Source organism: Nelusetta ayraudi, unplaced genomic scaffold, assembly GCF_046127955.1.
Source record: "Nelusetta ayraudi isolate G7.1 ecotype Tasmania unplaced genomic scaffold, CSIRO-AGI_Nayr_v1 ptg000168l, whole genome shotgun sequence".
Lineage (NCBI taxonomy): Eukaryota > Metazoa > Chordata > Actinopteri > Tetraodontiformes > Monacanthidae > Nelusetta > Nelusetta ayraudi.
The window spans coordinates 50,734-77,037 of NW_027466218.1; the positions used below are offsets into that span (position 1 = coordinate 50,734).

General features: G+C 42.5%; 2 protein-coding genes across 2 annotated transcripts in view; one reads left to right on the top strand and one right to left on the bottom strand.

The window, feature by feature from the left end:
* Window positions 1–3,403: 3,403 nt before the first annotated feature.
* LOC142880383 (adenosine receptor A1-like) lies at window positions 3,404–9,597 on the top strand. The gene is made up of 3 exons (XM_076014261.1): window positions 3,404–4,174; window positions 6,611–6,905; window positions 7,118–9,597. Exons 1-3 carry the CDS (start codon window positions 3,834–3,836, stop codon window positions 7,499–7,501), a joined length of 1,020 nt encoding a protein of 339 aa, XP_075870376.1. The 5' UTR covers window positions 3,404–3,833; the 3' UTR covers window positions 7,502–9,597.
* Window positions 9,598–21,566: 11,969 nt separating this feature from the next.
* cpne5b (copine Vb) overlaps window positions 21,567–26,304 on the bottom strand; it is an 85,589-nt gene continuing 80,851 nt past the window's right edge. Inside the window, exon 20 of the mRNA XM_076014291.1 lies at window positions 21,567–26,188. Within this exon, the coding sequence (XP_075870406.1) occupies window positions 25,997–26,188 (192 nt within the window). The 3' untranslated portion in view covers window positions 21,567–25,996. The remainder of the gene's footprint in view (window positions 26,189–26,304) is intronic.

Genomic DNA, 26,304 nt, shown 5'->3' on the forward strand with positions numbered 1-26,304 from the left:
GGAGTGGGAGGGGGATGGTTAAAGTCTAACTCTTTGTCCTTGTCTTGATTGGTTACATGTATTTGATCTCATTCTGCTTTCATCACCTGCTGGATTAAAATTTTTTTGAGAAGAGAAACGTGATGAGTGTATTTCTTATTCTTGGATATGGTGTGAAAGATTTATTTTTGGTACAGTCTGCGCTCGGGATCGATGATGAAATGTGCAGACTGGTGAGCACAGACCCACTTTTAGCAGACTTCCAGGCAATATGGCTCCGTACAGTACGTCTGCACAGGCCTGGGAGACTGGTTAGTGGCCCCTTGGGAAACTCCATGAAGCTCTAAGCTAATAAAACAATGAACTAAAGCAAAATCACAGACTGATTTAAACTATGGTCCTTCAGCGGGCCTCGACTATCAGAGAGAATCAGTGCAGTCAAATGAAAAGCGAAACGCTGAAAAGAGGACAAATGTCAAACTTGTTGCCAAAAAAAAAACACTCTGCTGCAAAAGCCAACGACTGAACATGCAAGTTCAGTGTTATTTATTAATGTTTATTTTAACAAAGAAGGGAGTGGTGGTTCTTGAGGCAGAGTGAGGTCAAGATGTGGAATTAGTTCCAGGGATCTAGAGAAAAATCAGAGCGCGAAGCTTGTAAATGCACCGTCTTGAGTTAAGAGCAGAGCTGACTCAACAGGCTGTAGTTACTCCAAATAACACCATAGACAGACTTACATGATGTAAAGAATTTTGTGCTTGGTCTCTCTTTTTTAAAAAAAAAAAAAAAAAAATCTTAGAAGAACTTGTTTGTTTCCTGTCTGATGAGTCTGTGCCAGTTACAGCTCATAAAGACGGGAAAGAGCAGTTATTTATTCAGCAGTTATTGTGGAATTTCCTCCGCCGTTAGCCTTTACAAGAAATCAAATGGCCCATGTGGATGACGCAGTGCTCCGATACCGGTTGCAATGTAGAGCTTCTAAATTCAGCCTATCAAACTAGATTTTAATAAGGCAATTTTCTGATATTTAGAGATGCGTAACAGCTCCTGAAAAGCATCAAAGGAAAAATAATTTTCAGTGCCCAGTTTGGTTAGAAAAAAATACATGGAGCAGAAACTATTCAAAATCCAATACAGAAAAAAATCAGGTCACAAAGACCCAACACTGAATGAACTACAAATGTATGTGAATGTTCATATGTACTTCATTTGGCTCCATGTCTGCCATACTTTTCATTTCAAGTCCAATAGTGGTAATAAGCTTGGGGGTGAAAATAAGCCAGTGCTATAATGACACTGGCGATGCAGCAGAGAAACCACTTTGGTTGCTGCTGCACAAACAGGCTCCGACTTCGGCACACAGCTTCGGAACTTTGTCCCCGAGTGTCACACACAAGCGAGGCTCATCCCGGCTGCGAGACGTCAGAACAATCGCCTCCATTTATGCTGGGCAGGAGAGGGTTGATGAGGAGCTGCACGTTCTCCCCCTAAATTATCATGCTCCAACAGCCAGCGGGCACAATGGGCCATGATGCAGCCTGGGGACCCATTCAGAGACAAGACAAACAGCAAAGATTGCCTGCGGTTGAAGTGTCATAAGGGGGTGAAACATACGATGTGAAACATGCGATGCTAGGGATGATTCCGGCACATAACTTGATTTATTTAATGCACATGCGCATGTACGCGCACACACACACACGCACACACACACAGAGGCAGATACTTCAGCTGTGGCGTTAATGACCCGTCAGGTCAGGGCCCCTCCAAAGGGTCACAAGATGAAACTGCAGCATTATGAGGCCGTAACACAATGAGGTAATGTCTCCTCTCATCAGCACAGTCTTTATGGACGTCCTGGACCTCCGTGTTCACACCAGCCTTGGCTCTACGGACGCCACTGCAAATCAAGGAAAACAATGTGACTCTAATGACGGAGGAGGTGTGGGCAGGGTGAGCAAACACGGTTGCAAATGTGAGCGTTTGGCAAACTCAAACTTGCCCGAGTGAGACACTCTTGGCCCTGCTGTTCCCTTCAAACCAGCCGTCTCCTGGTTAATGTAACTGATGTGTGGATGTGGTGGATGATGAACCTATTGAGTCCTTCTGGGGTTCTGTTCCTCAGACTCATCTTGCTTGCGCTCTCGCAGTGCCGTCACTATGCAGAGAAGAGGGCCACTAAGGACAGATAGTCTCCATAACTCATTTAAATAGCAGACTTGTGATCAATAGGACGAAGGAATAAGTTGTGTAGAACATCTACATATTCTCTTAATTCACTCAGATTCTGTCTGGGGGAGGACACACACACACACACACACACACAATGAAACGTGTTTGCACAATGTAGCCACCTTCTTACAAGTGGAACTGGTCTTTATGGAAATACAGATTCTGCAAATCCAAAAATGTGATCTTAATAAAGAAGGACCTTGCAAACACGAAACAGGCCACTACAGAAGAACCAGTTCAGCTATTTATAATCCCGAATTAATTTTTTTTCCTGCAAGATATAAAATTATGCATCGATGTTAAATCAACCATATGCAAACAAAACATGGGCGTAAAACATTGTCATCACATGAGTTCTTGATATAAAAAAAACTCAACTTAATAATGGTATCATGGTTAAAGCACTTTTAATTGATAAATAAAATCAATGTCAGAGGACACCATGTGATTGTAAAGTCTTGAATTATTCATTGAACTCATATTTATCTGGTGTTTTTCCAAAAAGTGAGGTTTTATTTCATATTTTCTTTTTCATACCTATTAAAAAAATATTGCATTCCATATTTTAGGTATGCTTATTTCAACGTTTAAATAGAATAAAAAATGTGACAGGGGCGGTCGTGTCACTATGCCTCCGTTGACCGGAATGGTTAAGCGCGCATGGCCCTCTGCGGTACACTCACGCACACACGATTAGGAAAAAAAAGCCACTTTAATCAACAACAAGCAGCAGGGGGAAGGAGGCTCCAAGGTGTAAACAATGACAGCTGATGCAGGTGCTCCCAGTGTCCTTCCCCCACTGCAAAACAAACAAACAACTCCTCCCCAAGTAGCCATGTGACCATCGCTGTGTGTAGAGGGGGGGGGGAAATCTCCCAAGAAAAATACAAACACGTTTGGACGTCCTGTCATCATACATAATACATGTGAGTGAGACTGAGGGTTTCCACCTGCTGCTGCTGCCTCGCCTCTTTAACTGTGACGCACCTGTCTGGTAACCTGCTCCTCCTCCGGAAGGTCTGCGGTGGCAGAACATCGCAGGCAAGAGTTCTCAAGAGGACACATTCCACCCCTGGAATCAGGCAGGCAAATCAAAGGGGAGCACCATTCCCGTAAGATTCTGGAAGATTGGGAACTGTTCGTAGGCTGTTTTCAGCGTCTCTCTTTTTTCTTTTCCTTTCTTTCCTTTTGTTTTCTCTCTTTCTTTCTTTCTTTTTTTTACTCCCTCGGGAACTCTGACGCACCCACCGTCCCGGCTCCGTTCTGTCCCTCTGCCTGCTGCGCTGCAGGGGCCACCCCATTCCTTTGGAAGCGCCGTCTGGGGGAACCGTATGGAGACCAAGTTGCGCGTGAGGCGCGCAGCTCGGCGTCGTGGTGGAGCAGCTCCGAAAAGAACCCCGCAGCGTCACGGACACGGCCAGCTCCCGCGCGGGCATAAAAACACACGCGCGGCACGTCTTCCCGTCACGGTCGGCGACCGCAAACTCCGCGTGCTGAGAACTTCCTCGACCCGTTCCGTTCTCTTCTGAGCGCGCTCACACACATACACACACACATACACACACACACACACACACACACGCATACACGGGTCCTCTCACTCAGCCAGGCGTTCCGCCAACATGACTTCGGGCGTGCCTGCCTCCAAAGCCCTGTACATCGGCATGGAGGTGGTGATCGCCGTGTCCTCGGTCATCGGCAACGTGATGGTGGTGTGGGCCGTGCGCATCAACCGCTCGCTGAGGGACACCACCTTCTGCTTCATCGTCTCGCTGGCCTTGGCTGACATTGCGGTCGGCGCCCTCGTCATCCCGCTCGCCATCACCATCAGCATCGGACTCCAGACGCATTTCTACAGCTGCCTGCTGGTCGCCTGCACCGTGCTCGTCCTCACGCAAAGTTCCATCCTGGCGCTGCTGGCCATCGCCATCGATCGCTATCTGCGGGTGAAAATACCCATGAGGTAGGCACCAAAGGTGATTTTTCTCCTTCCGTTCCCTTCACTCTTCCGTGCCTTGTCCTGCTGCTACGGGGGGGGGGGGTTGTGTCCACACGGACCGAGGGGGCAGCAGTTACCTCGGCCACCGCTGCTGTGGAATTTGTTTTTAATTTAATCACACGAAGGCTCTTAACAAATGGGGGACACGTTAATCTGCGATGACGTGTCGGTAGAAGCCCAATTACAGTGTGCCGGAGATTCAGGGGGTTGCCAATTTATCATCTGAGTTGACAGTGCAGTCAGATTAAATCTCAAATATCAGCATTATTATTATGGTATATTCTAATTTAAATGCGTTTACTCGTTCCATGAATATTGGCTGCAAAGTGAAAACAAAAACAAGACTATCGCACGCACACGCTCGCGCGGACACACACACACACACACACACACGCATACAGTAGTAAGGATTGTGTAGTCAGCTCAGAGCATCTCATCGCCCTATCAAAATGAATTAAATATTAATACATTTATTTATTTGCACATATTTGTATGTTTGTTTTTCTTACAGCTGCAGTGGAAACTCATGCAAGAACTTTTGTTTAATTATTTAATTTGATTTCTAAATAATTTTTTATTTGGATTGTAAAACGTTTCATCTTTCTTCACCTCATCTTTCCCTGGTGAAATTTGCAAATTTTAATTTTAGCACAGCTAAATCCCTCCTAGCTGAAACAATGAATTATCTGTCCATTCTTAATGGAGTTACCAAACTCAAATAATCTCAGTTTACAAACTCAGGCATTATGATCAGATGCGTGTTTATTACCCAAGGGCATATTTGAAGTTCAGGAGGCCGAGGTGCCATTTAAAAGCTGTTGAATTTCACATCTGTGGGGACAAAGTCGAGCTGCTCTGCAGACGGAACGTGTGGAGGGAACACGTGTCCTCGCTTCTGTCCTTTCACTTTTAATAACATTCCAGAGCCTGTTTGCCAGCACCAGCTTCACTCCGTACGGCCACAGAATATTTAAACCTCTCTCCCTTTGCTGCGCATTCTGTTTCAGTCAAAAACACAAAGTTTTCCCTCAGAGTTGGCTCATTTAACAATAACCCTGATGAATATGGCACGGAATGCATGATTGGTCAATAGGCTCATGGTGGCTGGTGAATGGATTGTATAATTCCTCATTTCGCTGGCACCCAGACCCGGGCGCTTTGCTCCGTCACATTACACTGGTCTCAGTGACTTTATAGATTTCATTAATACAAGAAATAGGTATTTGTGTGTTTGCTGGATTGTATTTATCACTGTGCTGCAGGGTCTCATAGTGGCAGCATCAAATAACTGACAGAAAACCAATCTCAATGTACAACAGTTTCAAATATTGATTTGTCAATTACAGCTGCTGTAACATTAAAGTCTTTATCGCTTTCTTACATATGTTCAAGAAGTGGGCATCATTACTGACCAAGCGGTTGCAAAATCACCTTTATCCTCACTACTTCTCCCTGTAAACACGATTCTGATTCTGAGAAAGTTTTTACTGGAATGCCTCAGTCATCTGTTGGGTGTCATTGAGTCAGCACTAAGTCTTTAGAAATAAAGCTTGGATTATAAATACCATGTGGCCAGTCCACCACGCCATGCGATGGTCTGAGTGACTAATTCACAGGCCTGTCTGAGAGCAAGCAGTGCGACACGCTGTGAAGACAGCAAAGAGTTGCAGACGGTAACGTCAGCCATCCACCCCCTCAGCTAAAATGTCTCATACGTGGATGAACCTTTTTGCTGCTGCATTCTCATGGTACACAACTCCGCCAGACTTGCACTTTGCAATGCTGTTCCACAGAAAATACCCTGCAAGTTCTTATCTGCTTCTGCTGTATTTCTGTCTTAGTTGCATTGCAACAGTGGTTACACTAAAACAGGATGCAAAATAATCATAAATGCTTAGAACTGCGGATAAGCCTTGCATGATTACTACTGATTGAAATTTTATATGTACTTTCAGTATCCCGCATGCTTAGCCCTCTGTTTACGGCCCCCTGTAAAAAGCTTCAGTTTTAGCTTAACTGATGCTCTTTTCAACCTACTCCTTGTTTACTAGGGGAAAGAATCAAGGTGGTCCCAAATTGATTTTACAGGGTAAAACAGACAACTGGCTAAAGTGTTTTGTCATCTGTGTGTGAGGTTGCCTTCCAATACATCACAAAGGGACAGTTTCCAGAACTTTGTGTCTTCACACACACAAGAAGTAAATGAAAGAGGTACATAATGTGCTTTCCTCATTTTAGGGGAGTTCATGGAAAACAATGTTAAATTATTTTGCATAATGCAGGACTTTGAAGCTCTTAAAACAAACGGTTTGCCATTTTATGATAATGAAAGACATAAAAAAAAACAAACATCAGACAGCCACTCCAAGTCATTTTTTCCCCTCTCGTTGGTTGCTATAGCTACAAGCGACTGGTGACGCCTCGGCGAGCCGGCACTGCCGTGCTACTGTGTTGGCTGGTGTCCATCATAGTGGGCCTGACGCCCATGTTGGGCTGGAACAACCTGCAGACTCTCCAAGACAATGGTTCTGTGATCACAGATGACCTTCTGGTAACCTGCGAGTTCGAGACAGTCATCAGCATGCACTACATGGTCTACTTCAACTTCTTCGGCTGGGTCCTCCCCCCTCTGCTCCTCATGCTGGCCATTTACCTGGAGATCTTCTACATGATTCACAAGCAGCTCAACAAGAAGGTGAGTGCCTTTCAAATCAGACCATTATGTCAGACAGAAAGTGTTGACAAGACAATTTTAAATTGGTCTGATTTGGCTATATGTATCTATATCTATTTACTATATGTATATCCACATTTTTATGTGCGTATGTATGTGTGTGTGTATATATATATATATACATGTCACACGCACAGAAATACGTTGACGATGTTGTCCTAAATTCTTTTTAGGTCACCGCTAGCCACACAGACCCCAGCCGCTACTTTGGCAAGGAGCTGAAGCTCGCCAAGTCGCTCGCCCTCGTCCTGTTCCTCTTTGCTGTCAGCTGGCTCCCACTTCACATCCTCAACTGCATCACGCTCTTTTGCCCGGAATACGGCACGCCAGAGTTTCTGATCTACATCGCCATCATCCTCACTCACGGCAACTCAGCCGTCAACCCCATTGTTTACGCCTTCCGCATCAAGAAATTTCGCACGGCCTTCGGGAAAATCTGGAAACTGTACATGCTCTGCCAGGATCCGGGGCCGCGGCTCCCTCAAAGGGGGAGTCAGAGAGGATTGAGTAATGAGAGGAGGCTCAGACAGCAAGACGACGACGACGATGATGTGTGACCTTTGGCAACTGACTGGATTACAGTGGAACTGTTGTGTCTCACTCTTCTGGCTCACACAATAAAAACAAGACTCGCCATGCTTTCAGGCTCAAGGGATTATCTGTCAAAGTGGCCTAAAGTTGTCGATTGATGTTGGTGAGATTAATGAACTCCTTTTCAGACTGACTGACTGACAGTAAAGAACAGAAAGACAAATTCGGCAGGGAGATGGGACAACGATCCTAAATAGAACTTTGATTCAAAAATGGACTGATGTAGTTTGTTTTTTTTTAATCCTCTTCGGATTTACAAAATGATAATTTCACACGGGAGAAGGGGCTTATCAGTTTCAATATAAACCTGTTGAACTTGAATTAGTACGTGTATATATGTAGCATTGAGTGAAGTATTAGCATAATGTATTTATAACCTGGACTCATAGTCAGCAACTTTCTTTTTCACATTTACATGATCAGCTGCGAGGCCTTAAGGACTGAATGTGAGATGAATAGGAACTACAACATGGCATGTAAACAACAGGTAAGCACTGTAATTCCAGTGGTTAGTGAAACTAGCTGGACAATACAGAAGTGCAAAACACACAATACATTTCAAAAAAGGAGAGATGATGACTTGGAATTGTAATTAAGTCATATTGTCTCATGGCCTTTATGAATATTGGATGCAATGCTTCAATGTTTCCATCAATTTTGGATGTTGGTGGGAACATCTTTCCAATGTAAATAAAAGGAAAGTGTCAAAAAGTGAAGTCTTCAGATTGGGCCAACAGAACAAGTGTTACCATTAAAATGTGACTTTCTGCATTAACAATTCATGTTGATAGGAGTGGAGTGGACACTTTTAATATGTACTGTACGTATATTGAAATGTTATATTATAATAGTATCTACTTTACATGAAAATTACCTCACTTTTAGCTCACATTTAGATGTCTGCAAAATCCACATCTCAGTCATTCCCTTTTTCTTTGCTGGAGGTCAAGTTAAATACAAAAAAAGGGAATAGGAGGGGAAAAATGTAGCAGTACATTATTGATCTGAAGTCACTTTTCCCCTCCTGAGTCTGTACCAAGGCCAGATCTTTCTGGGGCCAGAAGTCATTTTTGCTTTGGCATTGATCTTTCATCTCTTGGTAAAAAGCAGGCGCAAAATAAGTATTTGTGGTGAGGCCAACTGGAAGGGTTAATCCGTTAACAAGACGCAGCAGAAGAAGAGAGCGCAGCTGAGGAACTCATCAGCAGTTTGTGTCAAGCTGGAGGTCAACACCAAGGCTGCCCAGCTGCTTCCACACTGAAGTAAAAGAGACTTAACACACAACCTTGTTGAACTCTGTGGCTTGCTGAGCGACTGCTCAGTAAACACTGCCACTGGACCAATAAGTGAACTACAGTATCTGGATTTCAAAATGCTGCTTGTCTTACCATCTTGTCTAATCATTTATTTTTTTTATTTGTGAAATGTATCTTCAAAGCCACTAGGTGTAGACACAGATATCTAAACTATACATACAATTTACTGTTGTATAATTAAAATAAACCAGGCAAAGTTTTTGTGTGTACATAAAGAAAAGTCTTAATTGTGCATGGCGCTGCTCACATTGTGCCTTTTGTTGCCAGTTTGTTGCCAGTGCAAAAACATTTGCATCTTTTATTCTACAAATAGTGGCTTTAAGTTCCAATGTGTTTACTTTTGTGATGGACAAAACATAATCTGTGCAATATTCACAAATGTACAATGACAGTATCTCAAGTACTCTATATTATACTTCAGCTGAAAGAGGTATGTATACACGGAGCTGGTCTGTCATTGTAGTGATGAATAAATTGGTCAATAGATGGATTCAAATCACAGAGAAATCAATGTTTGTATTGAATAGAATGAGTTGAAGAAAATACACTTTTCCATTTAGCACAAAGGAAATGTTTTTTTTTTTCTTCCATCATGTCATCAGCAATGCCATCCAGAAATAATACTGCAAGTTACAACCAACAGTTAGGGCCCGGTGTGTAACATTTACAGGGTCTATTGGCATGTAGTTGAATTTAGTTAGCTTAAGTCATTCGAAATGACTTGAACGAACTTAAACTTGTGTTTTCATTTTTCCAAAAACCCACATAAAGAGTGGGTCCTATAATCAAGTGTCAACATCATGCCATTGTGTATTTAAAGTTACCCAGCTTGTGAATATTATCATGATTAAAATTGTTGTCCTTACATTTTTTAAAACATTCTTTCTCACAATTACCATATTGAACTTACATACTGGGACATTAATATTTGACTGAGGATCCTTATCAGAGCAGACACGGTAAAGTTTTCCATCTTTGTCAAGTACGCAGCCACAATGAGTCAAAAATTACAAGACTGAACAAGTACAAAAACTTGCACAATTTGTTTGTTTTGTATTACATGCTATATAATTAGTTTATGTCAGTTTAGACAGGGGCAGACAAGGACAGAAATTAAACAGAAATTCATGTCTTTACAACCCATCCAGTGTCTTTAAGAACTTTGAGAACCATTCCCTGCCTAATGCCCTGTTCTCTAACCCAGGGGTCCCCAAAACGTTCCACACCATGACCCCTCAAACAGCATTAGCATCTGGCAGGGGACCCCTTTCGCCAACCAGCAGACAACATCACGAGATATGTAGAGAAACATCAACTTTTAGAATGTTTATTTATTTTAAAACTTGCATTAGCTATTCCATAATTGTTACTTTTTGTTTAGAATAAGACTACCATCAACTGACACGTTGATAATCATGGCCATTTTACAGCCATACAGAAGAATATTTTCTTACTTTAGTTGGCCAATTTGAAGGTTTTTTGCAGCAGCGTCTTCGACAGCTGAGCTGTCTGTTCCTTTGGTCCCTTCGTCACAAACCTGCCCATTACTACCTATAGGCTGGCTTGTGGAGCAAATCACCTTGAAAAATAGTGCAAACCAGCGTGTCACACACACACAACGCCATGAACGATATTTTTCAGTGGCAGGCAATCGTGATATATTATCACAGATGATATTTAATAATAATGATTAAACAATATTGATTTTATTATTTAATTCGATTTTATTTCTCATCGTCTTTCCAATTTTCTGCTGCCTCCCCCACGGGCCGTAGCCCCCAACCTGGAAACCACCGCCCTACCCCATAATCATGAAGTATCCCCAAAACAAATTATTTCATTAATCAACAAGGAGGATTAATAATTGAAACATAAAGACAACTGTTTGTTTTAGGCTTCCCATTGGCTTGTGTAAAACAGGGCTTCCCATTCCCCTCGTGTAAAATGAAGTTCCTAAAGAAACATTCAAATGTGAGCAAGAAATTGTATTTTCAAGTTGAACCCGCTGCCACAACACACACACAATACTCCACACACTGCACACACTTTTTGCATTTTATTTTTGAATTTACAAAATTACAAATGTGTTTTCTTTTCTTTTTTTCATTTTTCTTTAACGAGCCACACATTTGAACAGCTGCTGTGACATATTTAAAAACCATTTGGATTTTGTTTGGCTGGGTTTGGAAAAGGCTTTTTACCAGTAGCACCCCCCGTTTAACATTAACCAAAACCCTGCTGAACACAAATATGGCTCATACATCTTTATGTAAACTTAAAAAGGCATTAGCAAAAGCAAACAAAGAAAAAGACATTAGAATACCCGTTTGTTTGAGAAAAAAATAATTACCAGAAGTCTCATCATGACTTTGCTAAAAATTCGCTTTTCAAATTTTTTTTTTCAAAACTAAACTGCTGAAACTACTAAAACAGAATTTTTGGCGCTGTGCAAAAAAAATAAAGCAAGCAAACATGAATAACTTGTTGACTGACAATAAATCTAAGTGCAAGATTGATTATAAAACAAACAAACAAAAGAAAAACTAAAACAAGTGGTGGCTGTTTCAGGAAGTGGGTTTAGTGAAAACTCTTGAGTTTGTCAATCTTGAAACGGATCTGTGGTCAGTTTGAGAAAGTCAGGTTACTTGGGCAGAGTGAGTTACTATGGCAACTGAGTTTATGACCTGGTTTGCAGCAGGTCTTCTCTAATAGAGCCCAAGTTTCTCTGTCTCCTCTTCCATACAGAGGCAGGAATGCCGTTTCATTTCCACATACGTTCCATCTTTAACAATCATGTAGCCATAATGTAATGTTTGAAGTACAATGTGGCTGATAATCAAAAGAACAGACTATATACACACATCTGGTGCAGTGTGTTAGACTTTCCCAAAAATATGTTGAACAGTAAAGACTGTTGACTTTTGTTGACTGTTGCCATATTGAATCATAATTTTCTTTTTTAATTATTATTACTGTGGTACCCAAACTTGACTCTGCATCGAAAGAATTCAAATCAGCTGTTCTGGAAGCAGAAATTCAGAATTGTCCATTTCAGGGTGAGTCAACTCAAGAGTTCAGCAGCTCAGAGTTTGTTGAACTTCCTTTCAGAAACAGACCTTCAATTTCCCCCAAAACCCAAACGGATCAGAACAGCACCAGACTGTTAGTGACTGACAACCATACAGCAGTTCTGATTTAATAAGCAAATGACAACATGTGAAGATTGCTGTTTATCCTTTATCACAACTCCCTTAAAGTTTAATCCTTCAGCAAAAGTTCAAGTCGGTGGAAAAGTAAAGTAAAGATCTTCAGCCACTGCTGTATTCCATACTATCGTCTTTGATAAACACTACACAAGGCTGATTTTTTTTTTCCTGTAGCTAAAAAACGTGTTTCGTGTACGAGGTTGCTCGTTCCAGGCTCAGTCGCACATTTTCACTTTGTCCTAAAGAGAAGCAGATAAAACAGAAAATTGAGAGGTTTTTTTACATCAAACTTGACAATTTAAACATCACTTATCATATCACAGATTACATTAGACATAAAAGCAGCAAAACAGAATGTAAAACTGTGAATAAATGTAACATTAAGCATAAAAGATGAATTACCAATTAATATTTTAATCTGCCAAGAATTTTGTGGTAGTATATAATGGCTGACACACACACACACACACACACACACACACACACACACACACACACACACACACACACACACACACACACACACACACACACACACACACACACACACACACTTCTGCATTTTTTTTCCCAGCCAGATTACTTCATGTCAAGGAGAAGTAATGAAGCAATAGAAGGTGGACACAATATTTGTTTATCACAGTCGGATAAGCAAGTTCAGTTCTCTGTGACAGAATTTGAACAGAACGGCTGTTGCTCTGCACTAACCAGTGATTATTCAGGGGGAAAAAGAAGAAGGTGTAATTAGGAAAATAAGTTACATTATTTTACCATGAAAAACTTGGAGTCTAATGAGTGGTTTGTTTCACTATTAATGGCAAGAGTACAGAGGTTAAGACTTTGCCCTGGTCAATGACTAATATCTGAGGAATTTACAAGCCACATCTTCATTGTCAACTTCCCGGAACTGAAGGTTTGCACCAATGACAGGAACCTACTCACCCATCCACCTTGCTGTGACACCCACTTGTCTTGCCTGTGGACGAGTGACTGCATAGCAGCATGGATTTTATTTTTCAGACCTGGAGAAGACTTAATGGCGTGACGAGCAAAGGCCACTGCGACGGTAATCAGCTGCACTTCTGAGGTCACTTCGGGACTCAAGGCCTGATTCTTGCACAAGGCCTCCACGCCATGACTGAACGCTGTTTCTACTGCCTGGACAGAGAGACCCGACAAGGTTTGATGCGTTCATCATTTTTACAACGTCAACCCTAGCTCGGCAACCAGGACATTCCATCACTGTGATACATTAAATGCCAGCAGATTATGGATTCACACTGCGCATGTGTGTAACTTACCTCTTGTGCTGCTGCTTTCTTGAAGTCATTCAGCGCGGCTTTAAATTTCATATCCTCATCCAGTTTATCTGCAAGAATCCTAATTTTCTCAGCAATTGGACCAGGGTCAAAATCATCTGGAAAAAATGAATAACCACAAAATTGTAAAAAACAAACAAACAAAAAAACAAACAAAAACAAACAAAACAACAACATTCAATCCAGATGTATGCAACTATAACTGCAAACCTTTTTAAAATCCAAATAAAGGCTTTCTACAAAATAGGACGGGGAGAAAACGACTGCTCACAAGATAGCAGCTGCAAAACCCATAAAGCCATCATTTTGTTTGTTTTTAACACCCTGGCAGCCAATTGTAACGTCGACCCCTCTGTTTGAGCATTATGCATCCAGGCAACTGATCCAAAATTCGGGTGGTGTTTCAGAAGCATAAAAAGCACTGTTTATTCTGTGCAGGTGAGTATTGGATGGAAAGAACCCCGCCTGTTACTGAATGGTCCAAGCCTGGGTCTAATGGTGACGAAGCATTGCTCTGTTTGCCCAGAGCAGGAGGGCGTGGATTGATTTGAAATGAAGACACCACACAACCTACCGCAATTAAAAGTCAAATAAAACCACTTCCGGAAAATGTCAGAAGAGGAAGCAGTCCGAAGACACGGTTCTGACCCGGGTAGGGATAAAACCACACGAAACACAACGAATAAAGCTACACGAATCAAACCCAATTCCGGGGCATCTCATGATGGCGTGAGATGTCCCGAGTACACCTTTGTACCATGTACTCAAACGAGTTCATAGGTGTTCAATGCAAGCGGTCATGAAGCATTGATCGGCAACGAGGTCGCCGTCAGCCTAACTTGAAACTGATCAAGACGGTTTCAGCTGATCAGAAGACAGGAAGATCACGCCACCGAACAAGCTCGTGCTGCTCAGGTGTAAAAACAAACAAACAAAACCTACCGCTGCTCTCGTCTGGTCCATCGGTCTCCACATCGGAATACGCCGGACCTGAACGGAACAGAACGGGATGCTCATCGTCTTCGAACAAGCATTTAAAAATTTCATCAGTCTGCCAGTGGACGACGGACAAATCAAGCGGCGCCATGTCTCCCTCGGAAACTCTCACTTCCGCGCAGCCGCAGAGGGTTCCCTTCCGGTGCCCTCCAGCCTATATCCCCGCCCCTAATGGCGTATAACTGGCCACTCCTCCTTGCCATTAGGCTTGGCCTTTGAGTAATTTATTTCCTGATGCAACTCACATTCACCTTGATGTAATAAAAATCAATGTTTTACTTATTTATTTATTTATTTATTTATTTTTTATCTGTATTTATTGCTCCAAACACGAGAACATTGTACATGTTTTAACAGTAGATTATCGAATTGAAATATCAAACAATCAAATCAAAGCTTGCATTTTGTACAAACTTGACAAATCGCTGAAGAGAACCAGAAAATCTGGATTTGACCAAGGTGGTTGTGGTTGTGGTGGTGGTGGGGGGTCAATAATAAGTCAATAATAATAGTGCAATGCCGCCATCTTCATATCCAGAAGATGGCGGCATTGCACTATTATTATTGACTTCAGGCGCTGCCCCACCCTGGTTCACTGAACAATGCATGTTTGCAGTTTCCCCAGCCTCTTCCTTCTGGACCAAGGTTCCTTGTCCCCAAGTGATAGAACCAAGGTACAGGAATAGCTTTGTTCCAGGCGTGCTTTACGGAACGACTTCTATTCAAATGTATTTATTATTATAGATGATTAAAGTTTACCAGGTTTTTAAGATGTATAAAAAAATGTTGTTCCTGTTATTCTTGCAATTAAAGAACTATATACTAATTATCATATTGTCCTTGTATTTAAGAAACGTTTTTTTTTTTTGTTGTTGTTTTTTTAAATGATGTTTAATGGGCTGTAGTGCTCTTTATGTCACCATCTGTCAGAATGAATGTCACTATCTTATACAAGATAAGTTCACCCTTTTTTGTTTTTTTTTTACACTCCATTTGCCTTCCACTTAATTCATACATCTCAGTTGACGTTTGCTGCATTCACACTAAGCAAGAGCGCAAGCAATTATGTAAAACATTTGCTTGCAAAATTGAGCAGCACCCTCTATTGTTGTTAATATAAGACACCTGTTGAGCCTTCACCGCTCTTCAATTTCACAAAAATCTTTCCTCTTCTCCACTCCACACTAAAGAGTCACCGTCTGTCCCAGTGTGTTCTTTTCTTGTGCTTTTCTATAAAAGCAGAAAGCAGTTCATCAACAGGTGTCCAACTCTAGAGATCATGCATCTGTCTTGAGACACTGTGGCTCATGTCCAGGCGCTGCCACTCCTCGCGCCACCACCACCAGCACCACTGGCACCACCATAGAATCAGCAGGATTAAATCAAAACCATGGGTTCAGATTACAGGGCTGCTGTGGCCTTTTGAGACCACATCTATCAACCTCTCAATCCAATCTCCGTTTCATCAGCCGCACATTAGCCAATATTAATGATGCTATAATGGGATGTCACTTTCACTTGCTCGTGCAGTGTCGTGCACCTGACTGCTACCGTCTGCATTCAGCATGCTTCCCCTTGCATTTATTTGCGATTTGCATCTAAACAGGAGTCGCTTTTGATTCTTCACACCAGATTATGGTGATCCCCGGAAAATAATTGATTTTACACGAGCACGGCAGCCGCCTTGTTTGCGAGCTCCGATGGAGAGGCAGGGAGAAAGATGAAAAAGTGTTTTAGCCGCTGTGAATTTCACCGTGAGGATGAGATGTAAATCATTTCTTCCCATCTACCAAATGCCTCTGGAGAGAACAAAGTCTTGAATAGTAATCATGCACCAGGATGATCAGCACAGATATCACAGTCATCTCTGCACTCTGCAACACACTGAAGCCATTGTCACTGCGTGCATAGTATAGAAAACAATGAGTTTCCGCCAGTGAAATAAACATTGTTAAAGTTCAGATACTGAACGCTAAGAGGATTAGCAAATGCAAAATGATCCTGCATCTTTCCAGGCAGGGCGATGTGCTGACAGAACCAATGACTGTGATTGCTTTTCATGCAAAACAAGACAATATAAGGAAATCAGAGAAACTGTGTTAAAGGTCCCACATAACGCGGAAGTCGTACCGGTGTTTTCCAGCCCTAATGTGTATTTTTGGCCTGCAGCTGAACTCCCTAGAAAGACGTAAAGTACATTCTTCTATCTCTTAGCAAACCTTACTGATACTTCTCCCTGTTCACCCACAACAGCACCAGCCTGGTGTTTGTCCGCTTACATGTGGCAGGTCTGAACAATCAGCTCTTTTAGAAGTTAGCTTTTCTTCCATGAGCAGCGGTGGACTAGCCACCGACTGTCGGACTCAGCCAATGTGGGCCATTGCCACAATAGAAAGAGAGAGAATGAGAGAGAGAATGAGAGAGAGAGAGAGAGAGAAGGCGAGAGAGAGAGAGAGAGAGAGAGAGAGAGAGAGAGAGAGAGAAGGCGAGAGAGAGAGAGAGAGATAGTTTGAAGCAACTTTGTTGTTTAGGTCACATGAAGAGCGATTCCTAGCACAATGAATTACTTGGCACCTCTTCACAGCCCATTAGATAACTGCCCACATACTTAAACATGTGGCTGTACATTAATGAGAAGAGCGCTCACTCGGCATGCTAACAAGCTGCTGACATTTTGAATGTTGTGTTGGTTTGGGCGCTGCGGCGGAGGGGGGGGGTGAAGCTGTTAGTTTGTGTTGCAGTTGCTGCCAATGCACGCTGACTGAATGTAATGTACATTAGAATGGCTGTGATTTCTGCATGGGCCTATTTATCTCAGGAGCTGGCCTGAGACTTGATTATAATGCCGTGGTGTTGAGTTTTTTCTTATTAACCTAATTATGAAGAGATAGCATGCGGCGCTATTGTGAATCATGGGCTTGCATTTAGATGTCCTTTGGGAACTGGCTTTGTTTTAAAAGATTTTCCATTAGTTCAGCACAAATTCAGCCACTATTAAAGTCCTGTTGGCTCAAGGGATGTGGACAGTTGAACAAAGATCCCACACAAAACACTTTTATGCAGGATGCTGAGCCTGAAAGTCATATCCTAAGAATAAAAAAAAAAGATTATCACAATCACTTTAGTTCATCTTAAATCGACTTTATTTCTTGTTCAATTTAACAAATACCATCAAGAGGGAAGATTCGCTGCTTTGCGACCAAATCAGCGAATAATTAACCGATTTATATCAGCTCAAGTCAGCAGAGATCATTTCTGAAATTCATATGCATCCATCCATCTTGGTTCATTATTACACACCGTATTCCCGTCAGCGCCTGAGATGCTTTATTGGTGTCTGCCCCGCTGTGCCCAACATCCAGCCCACACATGCAACATGTTCCATATAGTCGCCGCTGATGAGCTCTCAGCTTAACGTGGTTAATGTTTGTCGCTCCCCAACCACCTCTGTGCCGTGCTGAGCTTGTTGTTTTTCAGATGTGGGCAGAGATGAGGTTAGGGCCGACGCGTTGTCTCCAGTGCGTTGGCCCGCGTGAACTACTTGTAGCTTTATTGTTGTCTGCTCGTGCTTTTTTTCCATCAAGGATCTCTGAGGGCCTTTAGCGGCGCTGAGCTCTCAGTTATTACGTGATGTTTGTCCGTCCAAGCTGTTTGTTATGTAAGAAAGTTGGACCGTTTTGATACCTCAAGTTGACGGCTGAGGCAAAGGCCTCAAGTCTGAAATCTTCCCTTATCTGTAGCGTGAAATGCAAACATTTCTTTTTTACTTATAACTTTCTTGTTACTTACTCGCTTCAGACTTTACTGTCAGTGTCTCTAAAACTTCTGCAACACTGCACACCAGTCAACCCAGAGGTCTTTCAAAGGTAGGTCACTCTGGACACTTCTTCAAAGGTTACGGGCAGCCAGCAGGTGTTGAATTCACCTCAGCCAGGTTTTTTTTTTCTTTTTCCTGAGCAGCTGCTCAAATCTCAGGAACTCTACATTTTATTTTATTTTTTTTAATACAGCTTCTCCCAGCGGACGAGCCTGACCTTCAGTGATCTGCAGCTTCTTTGACTGATGAGACGCCGCAGGTGCTAAACTTGTAAGTTTGCACCAGCTGCGAACAGAAACCGGACTGGAAGATCAGCGCCGTCCTCCCCTCAGGATCCCCTTTTGAAAACGTACAACGTCTCATCGCTTTCTCCTGACAATTAAATCAAAATGTCTGTGTTTTTTTTTGCACATTGTTCTGTCATGTTTGGCATCGGAGTCCTTACAGTGGCGAGAGCAGCAGGAGCAGCCTAGCAGAGTCTTCCTGCTCTCGAGTTACAGCCAGATTCATCACGTCCTCAAGGAGAGAAGCCAGGGACCAAGGACAACAACTCTCTTGCGAGAGTGGCTTCTAATATAGCTGGGGAGGACTTCGCTGGTCTAGATGGCTGCTGCTAATGACTTATGACTAATGATTGTGTGATTGTGGTCTGCTGGAAACCAGATAAACCTGAAAAGGACACCCAAAGAGGTGAACTGACAGTCAAGAGACTCATTTTTCTTCATCTTTTTTTTCTTGTTCTTGTTCTTCTCTCCCCCCCTCAATCATATTTATTGAGATCCAATATTTAGTCAAACTATGAGCACTGCAGGAATGCTGCAACAAAACTCAGCCAGTAAAGATTTATCATCATAGATCAACATCAGCAAAACTAGATAAAAGATAATGAAGTAACTGAAAGTAAACTTACAAGACTACTGACAACAGTCTTCGGTCTTTAGTCTTTAGACTATGTGCATTATTTTATGAATCGCCCGACTTTGTGCTCCCACTCTGAGAGACCTCTGCAACATCCGCAAGAACTGCTGAGGAGGGACTCCTGCCCAAAGAGCTAGCAGAGGTATTAATATTAATAGGACAAATGTGTACTCACTTGAGGGCTCTTATGTTTGGGCCGACTGCGGCTGCAATTCAGTCATAAAAAGGGCTGTAAGTGATTTAGGCTCAGAGCGGTTACATGAGTTACAGCAGGATGAAGTGTAATTCTGCTGTAGACGTCTGGAAGGCTGTCGCTCGTGAGTGAGTGAGTTGACATTCACAAGGATGTGATTCTGGCTGCTGAGAGTGTGTTTTTGGGCTCAGTTAAGTCGCTCAGGGTTTAATTTACTCCAACAGCTGCGATTTCACCAACTCATTTGACGACTCCGCCGGCTGCCAAGTCGTATAACCGCCTGGCGCTTGTCAAACGATTGTTAACCACCCAGATGCTGCTGCTGCTGCTGCTGCTGCTGCTGCTGCTGCTGCTGCTGCTGGCCTTCTGTCCTCATCTGTGGAAGGCCCTCAGTTGGCCCACTGAACTAATGCAGCGCAAGAGTCAAAATAAAGACAACCCCAAAAGCGAATGTGAAAACACACTTAAGCGTCATGAATGTTGTCCGTCATGCAGTGACTTGCTATTTTCTGGCAGGTTCACACATTTTTGTTGCCAAACTGTTCCTCTGGCTTCAAAAAAAAAAAGAAGAGAACATTTACCTCAAGCAAGACGGCTTTTAAGCACAAAAGTAATTTCTCCTCATCCATTGCACAGAATGGAACTAAAAGCACAAATAAACATGTTTGTCTGTCAGCTAAAAAGCAGTATTTTAAGTATGAAGTATAAAAGTAGGATACATTATGTTAGTGAGTGAGCCTTGCAGATTTTTGCCGCCTTGTTACACAGCTTCCCACTTCGTTTGTACTGCTTGCAGTGACTGCAAGTCAGTTATGTGCACATATCCGTGGCTGACCATAACTTTTTTATCGGTTGCTCTCAGCAACTGGAAGGGAAAGAATAGTTGTCGTCAAAGCAACTGGCATGAACCGTTTGACATGCAGGAGCAGCGCGGCAAAGGGCTCCCACACAACAAAGAGATGTTTTATGGAGATGGTTCCGAGCCGATACTCTCTTCATTAACACTTCTCTGATTTATTCATTTCTCTCCATAATTCATTTCCTCTTGATATAGAAACTAATTGAACTTTTTGCGGCAGCCAGGGTACTAAGATAAACCCCATGGAGTTGCAGTCTAGGGTTCACTGTATGGTAACGGTGCTCCTTATTGGAGGCAGAGGGAGCTGCTTCGTCACGTCAACTTTGGGAGTTTGTTTCGGTTCTTGACAGCTGCCACTGTTTTCCCACCCCGCAAGACATATAGCCGCGCCTCTTACATGCTGGTGCACAATGTAAAGAGAATGACTTATATAGGACAAACATGTGTGGGCTGGATAAAGAGAGAGCGAGGGAGAGAGAACAAAAAGCTCAAACAAATGCAGCGGCGGCTGGAGGAAGACCGATGGTGTTTGCAAAAGAGTGCTTTTCATTTCTCCCTGGCATGTTTTCCAATTAGCACCTCTTAATGAGCGTTTTATTATAGAATTAATTGGCTGTCTGTGTGTGTGTGTGTGTATATGTGTGTGACTCTTTTCTTTTATATGCGGCAAAACAGCCTGATTAAGTTCAAGAGACTCACTGCCAGAGCATTACTCAGTCAGTGAGGCTCTGCGTCGGCGTGTCGCCTGAACCGCAGCACAAAGCCATAAACACTTCAGTTTATGGAAGTGGAAATGACCCGTTCATCACGTATACATCATCCAATTATTTGATTTAAAAAAAAAAAGTTCCAACTGTGTTTTAAGTTGAAAAGTCTGCAAACTGTGCTTGATGAGAGATGCTTCTACCTGAAGAACAAACTGTGAAACTGACCTTTTCCTCTTGGTGAAAACTCTCGACGCTGCAGAGAAAAACAGGAAGTTAGACGGAAAGAGACCCAATAATCTCCCAGGACTCCGGTCACCGATGTGAAGCCCTCCTGACTGCTTAATTTGCTTTCTTACCACTAGGTGTTGTTAACTCTTTTGCTGTGGGCCTTGAATATTACTTTCTGAAAACCCTTCACCCCGATACATCCCAAGGGCAGCACTTCATTTACAGATAAAAAGCAAGAGGATGTTTGACTTTTTTGCCTGCTAAAATGAAGATGGTGATTTAACAACCGTGTGTAAATTCAAGCCCTAAGAGGCAAATGAGACCTCTCACATTCTTTTTGTCTTAATTGAAACTCCTCTCTAGTGTGCTACATTAAAAAAAAATCCTCTGCACTCACAACAAACCGCCACGGTGTCTGCTGCCTTTTTTTTTTTTAATTAGACAATGTGATGTTACACAAGGCCACTCTCAGCCAGTCACAAAACCAAATACCACCACTGAAACATAAACACAGGGATCAAAAAAGCTTTATAAAAGAAGTCATTTTTAATTAATTTTTCATTTAAGGCAATCCAATAAGAAACAATTCACAACTCATCATGTGACAATATTCATGTACAAAAAATAAACATTCAAAGGAAAATTCATGCAACTCAGAAAAAATTGCGGGGTTAAAACAACAGGAATAAATATCTGATTTTGAGGCAAAAAGAAAAAGGATAACTGAAAGTCTTAACTGTAACATGCTAACTAGCTACAGTTTTTTTTGTTTTTTTTTGTTTTTTTTTAAAACCACTGGGGAGACGAGAGATGTTTGGAGGACCAGGCACGAGAGAGAAGAGACGGCAAACAGACCATGGCGCTCACCGCCATGTTTGCCACTGACATGCATGGAATCTGGATGGGGTGAGTCCATTTTCCCTTCCTTATTTTTTTTCATTTTGCCTTATGCTGGCGGCACTCTGATTAGAACCTAATTCAATGGACCCCAAGAACACATGCAGGTGATCCATCATAGTAAAAAAAATAAGGGCTTTGAGGGGACGAGTCACTGAGATGACAAGGACGGAGGCAACAGCTTTTTGTTCAAACTATGAATGAAATGGCAAAAATAAATCAATGAGTGAACATTTGACACGGCAAGATAATGACTCATCCTGCAGATGACTGGGATCAATGTAGTGAGCATGATGTTTTTCACACATGTGTAGAGGGTTACAAGAAAAAGGCTGTTTTGTCTTTAGAAGTACCATAAAAGGTCTCATACGTTGCAAATTTGTAGATCTTTATTTTTCATGTTGGGTCCAAGTGGAGAAGCCACAAATGATTAACTGTCCCAAAAAGCATTTTTTATCCCTCTGTTAATAGCCTGCAACAAAACTCTTGGTATTAGCTTCCCACTAGAACTGATGCTTTGTTGGACCTTCTACATTTATTTCACTGAGGCTGAGTAGGTAAGAGGGCAAACAGAGCCAGGATAAAGGAGGAATACCTGCGAGAGGCGCATTCACCCCTCTGTGACATCACAAAGAGCTGGTTTACAGAATAGTGTGTTTAGTGCTGTCACACTGGTGAAGTTTACATATGATGGGTCCTTTAATTGATCACATCTCCACTGAAGAGGCGTGTTTACCAGCAACAAACATTATTTTTCCCCCAAGAAAGAAGCAAACGACAGTGATTTAATTGCATCTGATATTTTTAAGGCTTTTTGTTTGCTACATTAGACATTTGATTTATTGGACCTCTGCATTGGTTTTCTCTTTAAATGTATTTTATACGTATCAAATGCAATGTTGTTTGTATTAAGCACAAATGAAAGTGTGATGCTAAGATGGGGACCAGTGCGATGGGAAACGCTAGAGCATCATTTTTATATGATGCAGCTGCAGGTGGGACGGCACAGAGAAAGGCCGTGGGCCATGTGACGCTCGTGATGCATTATTGGCTCATGGCAGCGCTGCGTATTCTCTTTGTGGGGAATGTTTACGGTGGGCCGTCAGGTCGAGAGTGCTTTCTGCCTCTTCTGTACAACCCACCGGGGATCCCACGTGGGATCCCTCACCTCCCACTAAAACCTCAACATTATCCTTTGTTCTTATAGCTTTCTAAAGAAAAGAGCTCGTAGGCATCTTGCAATCTCGTCAGGCCAATGTTGTTACAAAAAACAGAGCCGAGCGCCAACTGTTAAATGTCAACAAAATGCCAAAATACTGAACTTTGGAGCTTTCATACCATGATATTTTAATAAAAACAATAATTTGCTTTGTTGAATAAAACAACACTGTGAGGGCACAAAATGTTGCCTACACTGAAATAACTTTCGTAAAATCGTTCATAAAAATCTAGATTCTATTCTGAATCACCGCCAAAATCTGCTGTTGCCACACCCCCATAGATCTTGCTGAAAATAAATAAATGCAGAAAAACACAACCTCCTTGGCTGGACTTTATAATCACTAGAAAATTGAAGAGAAAAGGAGGCAGACTTATTATGCCCTTACATTGCCATGCGATGTTAGAGATAAAACGCTGCCGTTAGTTAGCAAAAGCCTGAGTTTCATTATTATCTTACCGTAACATTGGCGCGTTCATGCATGGATAAAGCAAAACATTGAGTCAAGGAATAAAACAAAACAAAATAAACTATCAGCTCAAAGCACTGCAGTTTAGATGAAATGGAGAGTCTGCAGACATTTAACCCTTTCATCATAGTAGATAACAATATCCAGAAACCGTCTTTGACCGCCTGTCTACTACACCTTCGCTCACTTGACACCACTCAAAAACATGCCATCGTCTCTGCTTGCAAAACGAGGAGTGTCATCGCTGATGACGGTAAAATTGGATTTGCTACGTGAAAGCTGGCGTGCCTTTTAATTTTTCACGCAGAAGCGCTGCCACTGACAGCAGGAAGCTACAGACAGCGCCGGGCGCAGAAGGATCCCCCTTTTCCCCTTTAGCACAGGGGAAATGTTAATGTGGCCACACATGAATGACATGCTTAATGAATGTGACGATTATAAATCTGACAACTTAAAAAGACGTCGGGTTAACTGCGTCTCCTCCAGGAGATCTGTGATAGGCTCCTGTGGGGACATGGCTTTCTATATATATATATTTATGTAGAACTCTCCATAGAGGAATGCAGGCTATCATCCTACGGGCTAAAGTTGATGTCACAGTCTAGGAGGACTGGAGTTACGTAGCAGCTTATGTGTGTGGTCGCTGGCTGGAGGCTTGAAATTTGCAGTGACATGAGACTCCACAGAGTCCCAGAGCCGCAGCAGTAGAGGAGAAAAGAGAGGCTTCCGCCCTCACGGTTTGATTAACGTCAATGACTCGGTGAGGGGCCCGGCTTTCAAACTCATTTATGGTTCAAGTCAACTGAGTGGATGTGAGGATCCTGTCGCTATTTTTAGCACTTGTTGCCCCTGAAAAAAAAACAAAAAAGAAAAAAACACTTTTCTTCACGGTTGTGCTTTAGACGTATTGAAGTCCCAGTGTGCAACATTTAAAGGGCACTACTGGCATGTTATGGAACAGAAAGTAAGTGTATGTGTTTTTAGGCAGTGTAGGTCACTGAAGACGAACTGCTTTATGGGAATATTTAACATTTAGATTTATATAAAGGGCAGCTTCGCTTGTGAGAAGACGACATTAATGTGCAGTCACTTATCAGCAGTCGTCCAGAACGTGTATCAGCTCAAGAGCTTTGGAGATTCTACCCTGCCATCATCAAAGCTTGGCAAACAGGAGATAACATTAATACTGGTTGCAATACACTTTCTTACCATTCGATGTCGCCAAATCTTACACACTGGGTCTTTAAAAGAAATGGCATCGCTGCATTGTGACTTGGGGCCACTTTCCGTAATTGAGTATTTAAAGTGTGTCTCAAGCCAGCATTTACATCTCCTTCTTCACCTCTTTGGTTCGACAGGGTGTGTTTTTATAGCTATTGTGCATGCCAAAGAAGAGAAAGACACACAGGTCATTGGTTGGTCATGGTAAAATTTGACCGTATGAACTTCATCATAGCTTTCTGAATAACATTCTGCCCCTAAATGGTTAAATATGATTTGCCTGTAGCCCCAGACTTCAAATCTTAGATTTGCCCCTTTTCTTGCCTTTTCCTTACAATAGCATTTGACAAAGCTGACAGAGTTTAAGACGGACTGATCACATGTGCATGCCGCTCTCAGTCACATTCCATCATACATATATTTCTCAATACTGGGGACTACTATTACAACATGCTCTTTTAAACATAAAATAGAGAAGGCGTGACACCTCATGGCATGATCAATGTGACAGTGTGATCCTCCATCATATCTAACGCACTGGCAGGGATGGCGATAATCTCCAAATATAAAACTAATTCCAGACGGGAGAAGGTGTCTGGAAAGTATGACGGTAATAGGCCACACCACTGACTTGACAAGCAGGGCTTAAGGTCAGAGTTCAGGTGTCCTGACACACTCAGAGAAACAACCACAGACAGGCACAAGTTTTAACCACGACATGAACCTTTCTGAAGCCAACCTGCTGCCGCACCAGATGCCAAACAGTCACTGCCCAAGTGTCCAGTTCAAAGGCTTATTTTTCCTGAAAGGTTTGCGGCCTCTCTTCAGGAGAAACCTGCCAAACAAATTGGAACAGAGGAGAAAAAACAAAACAGAAGCAGACAAAATGCTGCAAGAGTCATCCAGAGGGTGTTGGCAAGAGAAAAACAGAAAAAAACAAACCAAACAAAAAACAAAAGTGAAAACATCCAACACCCATTTCCTGGTCCGTCGGCTCCTGCGTACACAACAAAAAACAGCAGGCGGAAAGTTCCCACGGGGCTCTTGAGTGGTAGCTCTCGGTAGCACTCGCTGAAAAAGCTGAGAGGACGAGGGTTCAGATCTGTGTGTGATGGTGCGTGTGTCCGGGTGGAGTGTAGGGAGGCGGCGCCGGGTTGGGTTTGATCCCCCGGCTCTTCATGTAAGAGATGAACTGGTCTGGGATCTCGGCTAGCACGTCTTTAGCCAGTCGGGCCATGCTCAGCACATGGTTCCCCGTCCGGTCCATGTAATCTCTGAAGGGGACAAACTGAGGGAGAGGAATCGTGTCAATACGCTGAGAGCCAGTGAGAACCTGCAGGTGCCACATGGTGCAATTAAATCATAATAATTTGGGCTTTCACTCACTCCCCTTTTAGGAAAGCC